This window comes from Haliotis rufescens, unplaced genomic scaffold (genome assembly GCF_023055435.1).
Source record: "Haliotis rufescens isolate VD_foot unplaced genomic scaffold, xgHalRufe1.0.p SCAF_11, whole genome shotgun sequence".
NCBI lineage: Eukaryota > Metazoa > Mollusca > Gastropoda > Lepetellida > Haliotidae > Haliotis > Haliotis rufescens.
The window spans coordinates 12,078,291-12,092,552 of record NW_025963791.1 but is presented as its reverse complement, the minus strand read 5'-3'; the positions used below and the strand labels follow the sequence as shown (position 1 = coordinate 12,092,552).

Below are 14,262 nucleotides of genomic sequence, written 5' to 3'. Positions count from 1 at the left end.
CCTCAACATGTAGTTGATCGTTCCCACTGTTTTTTAAGACGATATTAAATCTCTTGTTTTTCTTTTGGCAGCTGATTGCAAAAGAAACAAAGACACTTTCTCAACGAAGTTCTACAGCCACGGTCAATGTTAATGTTCTCGACGCCAACGACAACAGCCCAACATTTCTGAACACTTCCTACAGCGTCACTATACCAGAGAATGAAAGCAGTTCAACCAGTATTGTCAATATAACCGTAAGTGTTAACATAAGCAGGACGTATAGTGAGGGTGAACAACAGATGTTTTCTGAAGCAGCAATAACAATCTTTCTTACACACCTGTAAGTGTGAAACCCATTTGAGATAGGTGAGATAGGTGTGTGTGTGTGTGTGTGTGTGTGTGTGTGTGTGTGTGTGTGTGTGTGTGTGTAGCTGTTTGTTTGTAATAGTTTTGAATAGTGCTAGCCCACAGAGATACCAAACCGCAATTTAACATGAATACCCCGGTCAAACACGGTATACTAATTTCGATCCGACCAGTCCTTGTTTTAGCTCCTTTATGCCGAGCGACAGGCAGGGTAACAACAAGTACCATCTTTTAATGTAGTTTACCGTGACGCGGCCGGGAATCGAACAACACGAGATATCTGGTATTAAACAAACATGTATCAATTCCTGGTCCGTGACCACCATGGTGATGACTAAAGGTCATATTCTGACGTAATACTTTCCTGAGTGTTGTTCAATGATACGTTTATCATGCTTCAGTCGAATGTACCTGCGTCTCTGTCACAACTTTATGGTTTTAAAGTGTTATTAAATGTTCTTTCATCTTATGTCGCTTGTATTAGTATCATTGCCTTGACAATCCACAGATATGGCTGAAACATTTTTGTATTGAGGGTCACGCTGTATAAGTAGAAAGTAGTAACCTGATGGCGTCCCTCGTGACCGTTGTGTTATGTATTAATACGCCAAAGCAATGTCGAGAAAATGCATCGATTTGATGACAAAATAGTACGATTTTGTAGTGTGTAAGAAACACTGCACTCGTGTCTGTCAGATAAAATGTATGTTGCAACTCGTTTCAGAACTTATCTACTTGCTTTTGCTCGTAAGACACGTTTTGAAACAACTCGTTAGAAAAATGGTTGAGTTAAATAACGTTTTAATAACCAATTATTTGAATTTTAGATGAATATATACATCGAAATCTCGCAAAATCGAAAAAATATACACACTTTTTTATGTTTTTTGGCGTCCTCCCAATTTAACCTAATAATAACGAGGTTTGGCTGTAGCATGTCTTTAAATGAGTTTGACATCGTTATATTTAAGTTAACAACAAACCTCTTGCAGGCCACGGATCCGGATTCAGATCAATACTCAATGGGAACATACACACTAAGTGGGAGTGAGAACAAGTAAGTAAAACACATTCATAGTCTATTCTATGCTTCTATTGTCTATTGCTATGGTGGGGTTTTTTAATTATCATGTCAATAGTTTACGTCATTTACTGTTTATAATTGATTATGTGCTTGGATTAAATGACTCCCTTAAATTTCACTCGAATGATTCTGTCCTTGGACAATAATATTAATTTGAGTTTTTCAACTTTGGCTTTTGGTTTTAAATCTTGACGTATAAATGAAGTATTTAAACTGTATATTTAAACTGTGTATAGTTTGGATAAGTAATTGTTTATGGTTGGGGTTTGTTTATGGTCAATACAATATGGAGAAAGAATAAGTGGACTGTTAGAGCCATACATTAGAACTTGTAGGTATCATATAATTAGTTATATTTAGACTTGTCTTGTGAGTTCGGTGTGACATGTTTTAACTCTGTGTATTTCCTGCCATGTTAGTTTAATAAAGTAGAAACACACAAAATGACCCTGACAGCAGACGTTTACCAGTTTCAGGTTTAATCCTGGATCGTCGAATCCTGGTATAGTTAAGGGACGTAACTCTGCACCGCGAATTATGGCGCCTTGACTTACTGACCCATTGGTTGATATTAAAATGCAATCACAACAACAATAATTATTATCAGGTCAACTGTATGAAAATATCAAATGTCATCTTTTTCAAACACGAACATACTGGCATATGAAGGATTAAATTCTTACGGACCCATAGAATACCATTCTTTCAATAGACATGGTTTTGAAACATTTATAGATCGCATTTGAATTTAAATGCCATTGCATTATGGTCACAAATTGTAAGACTGCGCAATATGCAGCTGTCACTGAATCAAAATATGTTAAGATTATATATTTATGGACGTATATGAATCATTGACATTGTGAATGAATGAATACGTTGTTAAATGAAATTATAGGATCCCGTGAATCTTTAAGACTTTTCATTCCCTACTTATATTTTTCTTGATGTATTTAATATATTTCTCAACCAAAATTTATATTTTGCGGCTTTGAAAAATACATATGGATACCACACCAATGCAAAATCATGTTTGATCAATATTTTAATGAGAACAACTTCGATTTAGCAGGTTCCAAATAAACTTTCTGGGTATCAAAAACTCAATAAAACCCGCAAATGTTAAAACACATGATGTACATATTAATCTCCTTAATTCATTGTCATCTTAAATCGTTGCACACCGTGAAGGATAGGGATACCCATCTTTAATAGTTTTTAGTTGCATTTTGACCGATCGTATGCATGTAAACACTGTCTTCCAGGTTTTTGATCGCCAATACCACTGGTGAAGTGACGGTTGTTGCCATTCTGGACAGAGAGTTGAAGAGCCAGTATATCATGACCGTGACGGCTGAAGACAAAGGCGGTCGGAAACAAACAGTTCCCCTCACTGTCACCTTGTCGGATGTCAACGACAAGAGCCCAAAATTCAGAATAAGCGAATACATCGGAAACATCAAGGAAAATCAAAATAATTTTTCTTCCGAAGTCAGAGTATCGGTGAGTACTTGTACCCACATAAAATATGGCGAAACTGGTGTTAATGAGTGACACGGGCCAAATGTATGTATGGATTTGGTTAGAATGTAATCTATCCTTTTTCATCATCTGCTGAAATCAGATTCCTTTGTACGATTCCGACTATATCATAAGCATGTGTTTATGAATCACTGTCGGTGGAATCCGTCACAAATACATTCAGAGACATGTCAAGTATTCACTTGAAAAAAAATGAACATATGGTACGTGACAAAATAGGGAATTGCATCAGACAGCATGGTAGTCGCTGATGCGTCAAATTTAGAAAGTTCATCCAAATGCCTACCATAAAAAGAATGAAAGCTTTACGGAGGCCTTGGAGAATATAACCGGGCTCAAACAACATTTAAGCAAGAGCGTTGTGAGTAATGCCAACAACCTGAGACAATGTGCACGGAAGAAGTCCTCCCTTTTCAAGCACATGGTGTGTACATTGCGCGTGGGATAAAACGCGTCCAAATGTCTTACAAATCTGAAACTACATGTATGAACAATTTTATGTTTCAAACATACTTACCATGAACATTAGGAAACGGGTGTAAACTATCTCTTGCGGGCGTACATATACTTGATATACTTGGAAAAAAAAATCTTTATTTTTGTGATTTATAAGCCCCTCTGAAACGAAGTTCGATCGACTGAAATATGAAGAAAACATCTGTCTCCTTTGATTTTACACCGTTCCGCTCATTTCCACATGGTCATTGTATCCAAATGCAAAATCCCTAGCTAGGGCAATATACATTTTACAATATCACCTGAACTTGATATATAAAATCCATGGGCTATTACAAGAAATCCGTATACCTATAATATTCAACCCAATTGGAGAACAATAGGACGTTTGTGAATAAGCAAATTGCACAGTACCTGTCATCTATATTGGGATTGTCCAAAGCATGCGAGCCATCCACTTATCACTAATGTTTATCTGTGCATCTTCAACACGTCGGTGTCTATGCTGGGTTAAAACATGGACACTATTGTATTTTAGGCGACTGATGCTGACGAAAGTTCTAGTCCTAATAGCCAGATAACCTTCAGCCTTGACTCGTCCAACGCACTTGCGGGTAATCTTTCGATAAACGGATCGAGTGGAGTTATCTCCCCTAGGGGACCACTGGACTATGAAAAGCTTCCACCAAGCCTCTCCGGGACCATTGTTCTTACTGTTATTGCCACTGATGGCGGCGTTCCTACTCTGTCCTCTACTGCTACACTCCGCATAAACGTACAGGTGGGTAGCATTATTCGCTAGGTGCGACATGAACATCAGCATGGAACTAAACCTTTTCACATATTATAAATAATTCATTTTGACACATATTTCTTATCAAATATTAATAACTATGAAGATATTTACTACATGTATATACGAAAGTGTTTGTCATGGTATTTCACCTTCAACGGGGAATGAAAATAAAAAGTTTAACGAAAGATTGCGTGTCAGAAATTGAAATAGAAGTTTTATTTTCGTTCGTGAAAAATCATTAGAAAGCTTATGTAGTTTATTTTTAGATCAAGCAGATACCAGGGAACTCCAGATTACAGCTCTTTAATAAAAATAGATGTAACAACATGTTTGCAAGTGCGTTTGCCTTTATTTATAGACATGTATAGTATATTATTCTAATTCATGTGATAATAATATTGATAATAAGGATACACATATTTTCGCACATCACAGGATGAAAATGACAACGCACCTGTGTTTAATGAAACTGAGTTCAGCGGTGATGTGATGGAAGCTGGAAACCCGGGTGAGAATCTTTCGTTTGTTTTCGTATTTGCTTTTTGTTTTTACTAAGTATTGCTATGAGCTCACATCATTCTTTACATTTAATTGAACCATAAACCCAAATGAAATACAGCAGCCAGACAAGACGTTTCAGTTATTCATATATCCTTGTACCCCGTCCAAATGGGGAAACAATTACCCGTTGGTATTCTCTAGATGTATGAATATAATAGACATGGGTGCTAACTTGTGAGTTTAAGGGCTGTAACACATTGACTTTGAAAAATATTATCTTTGTTCAGAGATTCATGAACCGTGTTTACATATCATATATGTACCGTCATAAGTAAGAATAATAATTTGTCTATAAATGTCCACCAGGTGAGCACATCTTGCAAGTGAAAGCCACCGACAGTGACGGCACAGCCCAGAACAGCGACGTCTTTTACATACTTTTGGGAGAAGGTTCTTACAAGTTCCAGATTGATGGATCCTCTGGGAACATCTCGACGGCAGCTACCTTGGATCGAGAGTTCAAAGCTGAATACAACCTGACGGTCATGGCGATGGACAGAGGCACACCTCCACGCAGTAGCAGTGCCACCGTCATCATTAACGTTACAGACGTCAATGATGATGTTCCCAAGTTCCGCCAACCCACAGTGTCCGAGTCTGTACCGGAGACAAACAACGTTGGCAGTATTCTGTACACCATGTCGGCGATAGATCATGATCAAGACGCCAACTTAGTTTACACCATCTTCTGGAACGACAGCTCTGCCTCAGATGAAGATCTAAATCCTGTTAATAGGTCAAGATTACAGGTGAATTATCATGTCCATATATTAATCTTTTTGAAAAAAACTGTATTGGATTTTTTTGTCGATCTGGTAATGATTAATCGTATGTTATGTTCCTATTGACAGGAAATACTGAAAGTTAATAATTCCACCGGCGGTATAGTTCTAAAGAGTGACCTTGACCGAGAGGAGATTGAACTTATCACGCTGAAGCTTCATGTGATTGACACCAACGGTAAACGAAGGACACCCCAGACAGCAACGGGTAGGTGGGCTTGTGTTTGTTAGAGGTGGGTGGTAGGGTACATAAATCAAGAAATAAATGTGGCAGATAGAGTTGCTCTTTAATGCGGTTTATGATATATCAGAGGTATCACTGCGTGTCAATGTATTGTGGAAGGATTCGTGCAGGTATGGTGCCAATGGACTGTTTTATGATTAGGGTGAATATGAGATTCGAAGTCATGATCAGCATTTCGTGCCATCGTTAAGAGACCACTTGTACAAAATTTGATTGTCACTTATATTCGTCTAAGGAGCCACAATTCGCTGTGCTGAGATGCGTCTCTTGGGCACTCCGGAAACCTATGATTGGTTCGAATCCCGGTTCGTCCTGGTTATGTTTCTAGGTTTGTCGGCACCAAACCCATGTTAGTGGGTTTTACGTAAGTGGTACACCTAGGCTGTCTCACATCGGCCTTTCCTCCCACATTTAGCTGACACGTCATGATATAACTGGAATACAATACTGGAATACAGCTGCGCTAAAACTCACTCACTCACATAGATACATCGATCACATAACTGTATATTCAATAATTGATCGACAGCTACACTGACGTTGTCGGTGATTGACGTTGACGACAACGACCCATCATTTAACGACCAAACGTACACAGCATTTATAGAGGAGAACTCCCAACACGGCATTCCCATCACTCTCCAGTCCCCTTCAAGCATCACCGTGGAGGACAAAGACAAGGTTAGGAAGTTATTAGGAAGTTAAGAAGCATATTAACAGTGTGTTACCCTCTTCACTAAAGTGATTGAACTATCAGTGTTAAAGTCAGCCTTGAATCTCTTTTCGATACCTGTGAGTCATTATGTTCTATAGTAACGTTTTGTTGTGCCCGATATTTTTACATATTTATTATTTGTATTTATCCAACGATACTTAAATTGTAACATACATGCCGGACATAACCTCATTCATTACTGTTCAAATTATTATTTATTATTTTATGAAGGACCTTAACAGCGTCTTTTCCCTGAGTCTGAAGACCTACAGTGATGTGTTTGATGTCGTGCCCAGCGTTGCAATGTCCACTGCTACTGTACTCATCAGAGTGAAAAACTCAACACAGCTTGATTATGAAACCATTAAGAACATGACCCTTACTGTAAGTGTTAAATTCCGCCTGAGGCACAGCATTAACTAAATCAGTAACCTCAATCCTCACCTAGTTCTGTCTGAATCCAAAATTATTCATAAAAGTATATCCTCGTGGGGTTACGGGAACAGAATATGTTTTACTTCAGAGTAATCGTAACCATGTATATATGGATCAAGAGGTTAGTTTCTGTGACTTGACTGATTGTGAAGGCGTACCATCGTTTCCCGACGGCGTGGGTGGTTTCTATGCTAGCGGCCACTGTTTGCCTAGTTCAGACTTGAATGGTGTCACCGTGGCAGAACTGGGTGCTTACTGTTTGGGACCTGTCGTCTATACCTGTGCGAACTGCAATGATCCACAGACCACTAACATGCGGTTGTTTTAACTTGCAACCTCAATGTTATTTACCAGCCTCTAATCAAGGGCAGATAATTCTTTTCATTTCAAAGCACTGACAAACTGTAGAGAAACACAATCGGGGCGAACCGGGATGCGAAACCACGAGCATAGGTTTCTGGCGTGCCCAAGGCCCGCGACTCTGCACAGCAAATTGCGTCAGACGACTGGGTCACCCGTGCCCCTGTAGCCAATGATGTAACAATAATATGCGCTTCCGCGGTGATAAGGTCAAATGAACTTGCTATTTTATTTTGAAACCTCTGACTTACCAATCAGAATCGTGTATTATCCAAATCTAAATTAATGCTGGAAAGTTGGCTACAAAGGACTTTGGTGAAGGAGTACGCAGCTGGTTGTTTGCAGCGTTTACTCGCGATGCCGATGACACCGGTTCAACTCACATGGCTACAATATGTGGAGCCCATTTTACGTTGCAGTGTTGCACTCGTGTATAAGTGTCTGCATGTATCTATCTTGAGGTTACTGGATTATTGCTAAGGATTAATAGGGCGATTTTTACAGAATGAAACTAAATCATCGTGTCGCCCGCGAGGAATGAATCACAAACCATTTGTTCATACACACTGCTGTTTTGTTCATAGTATGACCAGGGCGAAGGGAAGTGTTTTCGTTAAAGTTTTCCCTGGTCATGCCGCAAGCCTGGGTCCGATTCACAAGATTGGGAGTCCATTTCTGATGGCCAACGATAACAACAAAGACGTAAATTCCGACTCACTCACACTATAACCCACATCGGCATGGTGTGTTACAGCTGATGGCCAACGAAACCAAAGTTCCCAACCCAAGGAATTCAACCGTGACAATCGTCTTGACCATCACCGATGCCAACGATAACGCTCCTGTGTTTGACAACAGTAGCTACGCCGGCAGTGTCTGCGAGAACGCCAGTGCTGGTCATTCAATTTTGCAAGTAGCGGTAAGCGACCGTTGTTATTTTCATGCAGTGAAATAAATGTCTCATATGACCTTGCGCAAGCAAAAAAAACCCAATCAAACAAAGTACATTTCAAACATTAAAAAGTGTTTCCAAAAACGTATTAAATTATGTTTCCCGAAGATGTATAATATCAAAGTAGCATATATATAGTTGGGTGCTGTTATAGTTGGGTTTAACGCCGCTTTTAACAGTATTCCAGTTATATCGCGGCGTGTCAGCTTAATGTGGGAGGAAAGCCCGAAGTGATGCAGGTCTCAGACGTTTACCACTTCGGTAAAACCCACGGGCACAGGTGTGGTGCTGACAAACCAAGAAACAATATCATCATGAAGCAAAAATAATAATGTTCAGTGAAGATAACTTCACCAAAGCATATCCATGCCCCCCATTGTTTATATATACACGTTTGTCTCCTTCAGGCTCATGACAACGACTCACCGAAATTTAATGTGGACGAATACCGCTTATTGGGGACACATGCAGTGTAAGTTGTGCTTCTGGTCAGCGTGTATGATGTGATTCTGGTGCTCTCGTTCCCCTCAAAGCGTGTTAACTGTTACCATAACGTCAATAGTCACGTGTTAACTTGTGCAGTTGCATGTAATATACTACTCAAAGTTTGCTAAGGATCACCACTTTCAAAGGGAATACGTCAAATTGTGTGCATGTGTTGAAATAGGCAAAGAGAATATTGCATGAAGGCGTGTTTAATGAACAAAAGACCGTTGTCATGTGCGAACACAATGCCAACAAAGAACATTGGACCAATAAATGAGAGTATCTGGCCAAAACTGAAACGTCAAAACATTATGAAAACAAATTGATTGTCCCAAAACACTACTAGTGCGTATGTGATCCCCGTCTCCCAAGAAGTGTGTGGATGGTTGCCAATGGAAGATTGCACCACTCTTCAGTAGGAGCATTGCCGAGTTCCTGAAGGACAGGGCCATGCGTCGTGAGAGGGCGATCTGCAGCTAGTTGCACACGGGTTCGATAGGGTGGAGGTCCGGTTTCCAGACTGATCACTCCATGCGGGCAGTTGTCTCCTGCTCTAAGAAGGCATCAACGACCCTGGCACGATGAGGTCGTGCGTCATCGTCCATGAGGATGTGGTCCGGTCCGATTGCGCCACTATACAGCCTCACGTTTACATCTAGAATGTCATCTCTCTAGCCCACACCTGTCTGCGTGCCCAGTTGTAGGACATTGGTGCTTCCAGCTCTACTGATCCCATCCCAAAACATGATTCAGCCACTTCCACAGCGGTCATGTTCGGCTATGTTGGAATCCTATGTTTCTCGATTCATCACTAAGAAGTACTGGAGCCAAGTCCTGGTCTGTTCAAGCGACGTGATATTCAGCCTAATCCAAACCTGCCTGTCTGACTTCATGGAGACGATTACGCACTGTATGTATTGAAACGTTAACGCCACTGGCGTACCGCATTTCATTTGTGTAGTGGCAGTCATGAAGTTCTGACGACTTGCTGCAATCAAGAACCTCCTGTCTTCCCGCTGTGTGGTGGAACGCTGTCGAGCACCTGCATGTCGCTGGATAGCTGATCCAAACGTCTGGTGTCGAGTCCATGCCCTGCTGGTCATACTTTGGCTGACATTAAAAGACGTTTGCATCTGACGTCGTGTTGACCCAATCAGTGTTCCGGGATATTTCAATCTTGATTTGTTGAGGGGATGTTTTGATATCATTAAAATTGGTCTCAGCAAACTTTGAGTCATACAATATAAAAAAGGGCCATGGCAGATTAACTATAATTAATATGAAAGAATTGGGTCGTCCTAATATAACGTCTTTTGAGTAGCATATATACATAACCACACAAATATATTAATGCGTAACAACATGTGGATATTTTCGTGATCTGCAGCTTTGCCGTTAACCACACCACGGGCATACTGTCGGTAGCCCAAGCCAATGAGCTTGACCGAGAGACACAAGCTACTTACAGCCTTACTGTGGAGGTCGTGGACAAGGGAGGTCTGAGGTCATCAGTTGATGTTACCGTTAATGTTACTGATTTCAACGACAACCCCCCTGTATTCAATAAAGTGGAATACAGCGCAAACCTCAGGGAAGGAGAATTACATTTCGATCGACCTTTACTTATCAAGGTAATCAAGTTGTCAGTGTACACGATATCAGGAAACAGTAGTCGAATTTGTAGGAACGTGTCTTGCTTTATCAAAATCAATATAGTTCTGAACATTTGTCGGGGAACCAGTATTTTGCATACTACCCTTATGTTGACTAAATTCCCGTTTATCTGGACAGTACAGGTCCCAGTGAATTCATCAGTGTCACCACATTTCCAGATTAACAAATCGTGCGTTTTGAATAATGTCCTTTTGTATGCTCTTTGTATAACTAAATTTGTATAATTTTCCTGGGAGCTAAGGCCCCGGACCAACGAGGGTCTGGCTTATGTGTTTTCACTGTACACATAATTATAATGATAAGAACATTTAGTTTGAATTTAAATAAAATATTAAAAAAAAGTTGAGTATCAAAATTTCCTATCTCTGTTTTCGAGCGCTATGTGCCGAGTGCCAGGCAGGGTAACAACAGGCATCATCGTTTATCGGTTTCTGGAGGCGGTCATTTGGATATGGATCAATGGCTCCATATATACGCGTCCCCAACATTTATCGCCAGGGAAGCGAGGTTGAATACTTTTACGCCTGGATTCTTATGTTTTCTAATATGAAAGACATGGAGTTTGGTACGTTATGTTTTGTTACAGACCACGGATAATGACCTCAAAGGTACCAACAACACTGCTGTGTCTTACTCCATACAGTCGCCCTCGACTTACCTAAATGCCAAGTTCTCAATCAACAGTACAGGAGTATTGACACCTGAGGGCGCGATCGACTTTGAGGCTCTTTCCAGCGAATCAAGGTCGGGAATCAAACTTCTGGTGGTAGCTACAGACGGCGGATCTCCAGCACTGTCGTCTAATGTGACTGTCACCATACAAGTTCAGGTACGGAGACAGATGTAGAATCTCACACGTGCATGCAAGGGCGACAGATATACACATCCAGGTAGGGGAGACTGATATACACATAATTATAGGGGAGACGGATATATACGTACAGGTAGGGGAGACTGATTTACACATACAGGAAGGTGAGGCTGATGCACCTACAGGCAGGGGAGAGTGCTATACACATACATGTAAAGGAGACTGACATGCACGTACAGGTAGGTGAGACTGACATGCACGTACAGGTAGGTGAGACTGACATGCACGTACAAGTAGTTGAGCCTGACATTCACTTACATGTAGGTGAGACTTACATGCAGTTACAAGTAGGTGAGACTGACATGCACGTACATGTAGGTGAGACTGACATGCAGTTACAGGTAGGTGAGACTGACATGCACTTACAGGTAGGTGAGACTGACATGCACGTACAGATAGGTGGAACTGACATGCACTTACATGTAGGTGAGACTGACATGCCCGTACAGGGAGTTGAGACTGACATGCACGTACAGGTAGGTGAGACTGACATGCACGTACAGGTAGGTGCGACTGACATGCACGTACAGGTAGGTGAGACTGACATGCACGTACAGATAGGTGAGACTGACATGCACCAACATGTAGGTGAGACTGACATGCACGTACATGTAGGTGAGACTGACATGCAGTTACAGGTAGTGGAGACTGACATGCACTTACAGGTAGGTAAGACTGACATGCACTTACAGGTAGGTGAGACTGACATGCACGTACAGATAGGTGAGACTGACATGCACCAACATGTAGGTGAGACTGACATGCACTTACAGGTAGGTGAGACTGACATGCACGTACAGATAGGTGAGACTGACATGCACCAACATGTAGGTGAGACTGACATGCACTTACAGGTAGGTGAGACTGATATGCACGTACAGATAGGTGAGACTGACATGCACTTACATGTAGGTGAGACTGACATGCATTTACAAGTAGGTGAGACTGACATGCACTTACAGGTAGGTGCGACTGACATGCACGTACAGGTAGGTGAGACTGACATGAACTTACAGGAAGGTGAGACTGACATGCACGTACAGGTAGATGAGACTGACATGCACGTACAGGTAGGTGAGACTGACAAGCACGTACAGATAGGTGAGACTGACATGCACTTACATGTAGGTGAGACTGACATGCATTTACAAGTAGGTGAGACTAACATGCACGTACAGTTGCGACTGACATGCACGTACAGGTAGGTGAGACTGACATGCACGTACAGGTAGATGAGACTGACATGCACGTACAGATAGGTGAGACTGACAAGCACGTGCGTGTAGGTGAGACTGACATGTACTTACAGGTAGGTAGGTGAGACTGATATGCACTGACATGCAGGTGACATATCTGTCGTCGTGTCTGTCATCTTCCTGAATGTATAAATGTTCATCCTCCAAGCATCAACGTACCTTTGACCAAAAGAAAACATTACCTACCACACCTCTGAAGGAATGCCATGTTTTTCTTCGGGTGTTTTCATGTCATGTTTAATGAATGCCTTTTTCACTTAACAGGACATAAATGACAACACACCGCAGTTTACGAACGAACCATACACAGCTTCAATTCCTGAAAACGCCACAGAAGGTATGTTGTCAATTATTTGATATTCAACCGCCTCCGTGGTCTGGAGGTAGAGCGTCCGCGTGGAGAGCGGAAGGTCCGGGGTTCGATCCTCAGCCGCGCCATACTGTCTGGCGCTCGGCATTAAGGGGCTAAAACAAGGACTGGTGGGCTCGGAGTCAGTAAACTGTCTGAGTGGGGTATTCATGTTAAACCGCGGCATGGTATCTCAGTGAGCTAGCACTACAAATCGGCATCAGTCCGGACTAGTACAGGCAGCCACACACACGCGTGCATGCACGTCGATATACAATGTATAAGTCCAATAATCTTGGAAGCGACGTTAAACCCAATTTCACCTCACCTCACCTATTGGATATTCATGCGAAATGTTTAACATATCAAGATTTCTCATTCACCAGTTATCAAATAATCTTGATCACAGATTTATGAGAATGTAACCTTCATAGAAAAGATACATTTGCTGAGTGTAACATTTGCCTATCCAAAGAAACCTACCTAATAAAAGGAGCAGGCGTGGTAACAAGCCTCTGTCTTGTTCCAGGTACATCTGTGGTGGATGTATCCGCGACGGATAATGACGGGGAGAACCCCAACAATCAGGTGATGTTTGTCATAGACTCTGGTGGCTCGGACAACTTCAGAGTGAACGGAAGGACAGGCGCCATCACCGTCCAAACAGGAGCTGCGCTTGACCGGGAGCGAGAACAAAGCTACAGTCTCGTTGTTGTCACCATTGACCAAGGAACTCCCCCTTTATCTTCTAATACCACTGTGTCAGTCACAATAACGGACGTGAATGACGAACCACCTTTCTTTAACTTGACCAGCAACACAGCCAGTTTTACTGAAAATGGTACAGGGAAATGTTCCTATAGGTTCAATGCCTATGATCAAGATGAGGACAATTTACTCAATTATACTATCTTGTGGGATAGAAGCCATGCGTATGACGAAAGAGGAAGCACCGTCAACATTTCACTAGTCAAGGTAATATTAATCATATTTTCAGTCTTTCAATACCACGCCGTGGGGATCAGGGAAAGAATAGTAGCCCAATACTCTATTCCTTGGCTTAAAACGTTGTTAACCACTTTTTCAGACACTTCATATTAAACAGCATACAATTATAAGTGTAAGGTATGTTATTGGCTGCAATTTAAGGTCATAGGCAATACTGAAGTCAAATGCATCTGAGAACATTCCCATCCCGTGGAGATTCCAGCAACCTGTGCATGTTGTAAGAGGCGACTTAATAGATTGGTCTTCATGCTCGGTGAATTCGTTGATGGCATGTTATGATATCGGACGACGTGGGGCAAACATCAGCAACCGGAGTCTCTGGACCAGACTCGATTACTTACAG

General features: G+C 41.5%; 1 protein-coding gene across 1 annotated transcript in view; it reads left to right on the top strand.

The window, feature by feature from the left end:
- Positions 1–14,262, top strand: part of LOC124141185 (cadherin-23-like) — a 92,665-nt gene that overhangs the window by 59,128 nt on the left and 19,275 nt on the right. The window contains exons 50-64 of the mRNA XM_048392872.1: positions 72–236; positions 1,341–1,405; positions 2,698–2,935; positions 3,969–4,211; positions 4,662–4,734; positions 5,094–5,536; positions 5,639–5,777; positions 6,343–6,494; positions 6,760–6,912; positions 8,078–8,242; positions 8,683–8,747; positions 10,149–10,392; positions 11,022–11,264; positions 12,827–12,899; positions 13,441–13,886. Coding sequence (XP_048248829.1) covers positions 72–236; positions 1,341–1,405; positions 2,698–2,935; positions 3,969–4,211; positions 4,662–4,734; positions 5,094–5,536; positions 5,639–5,777; positions 6,343–6,494; positions 6,760–6,912; positions 8,078–8,242; positions 8,683–8,747; positions 10,149–10,392; positions 11,022–11,264; positions 12,827–12,899; positions 13,441–13,886 — 2,907 coding nt within the window. The remainder of the gene's footprint in view (positions 1–71; positions 237–1,340; positions 1,406–2,697; positions 2,936–3,968; positions 4,212–4,661; positions 4,735–5,093; positions 5,537–5,638; positions 5,778–6,342; positions 6,495–6,759; positions 6,913–8,077; positions 8,243–8,682; positions 8,748–10,148; positions 10,393–11,021; positions 11,265–12,826; positions 12,900–13,440; positions 13,887–14,262) is intronic.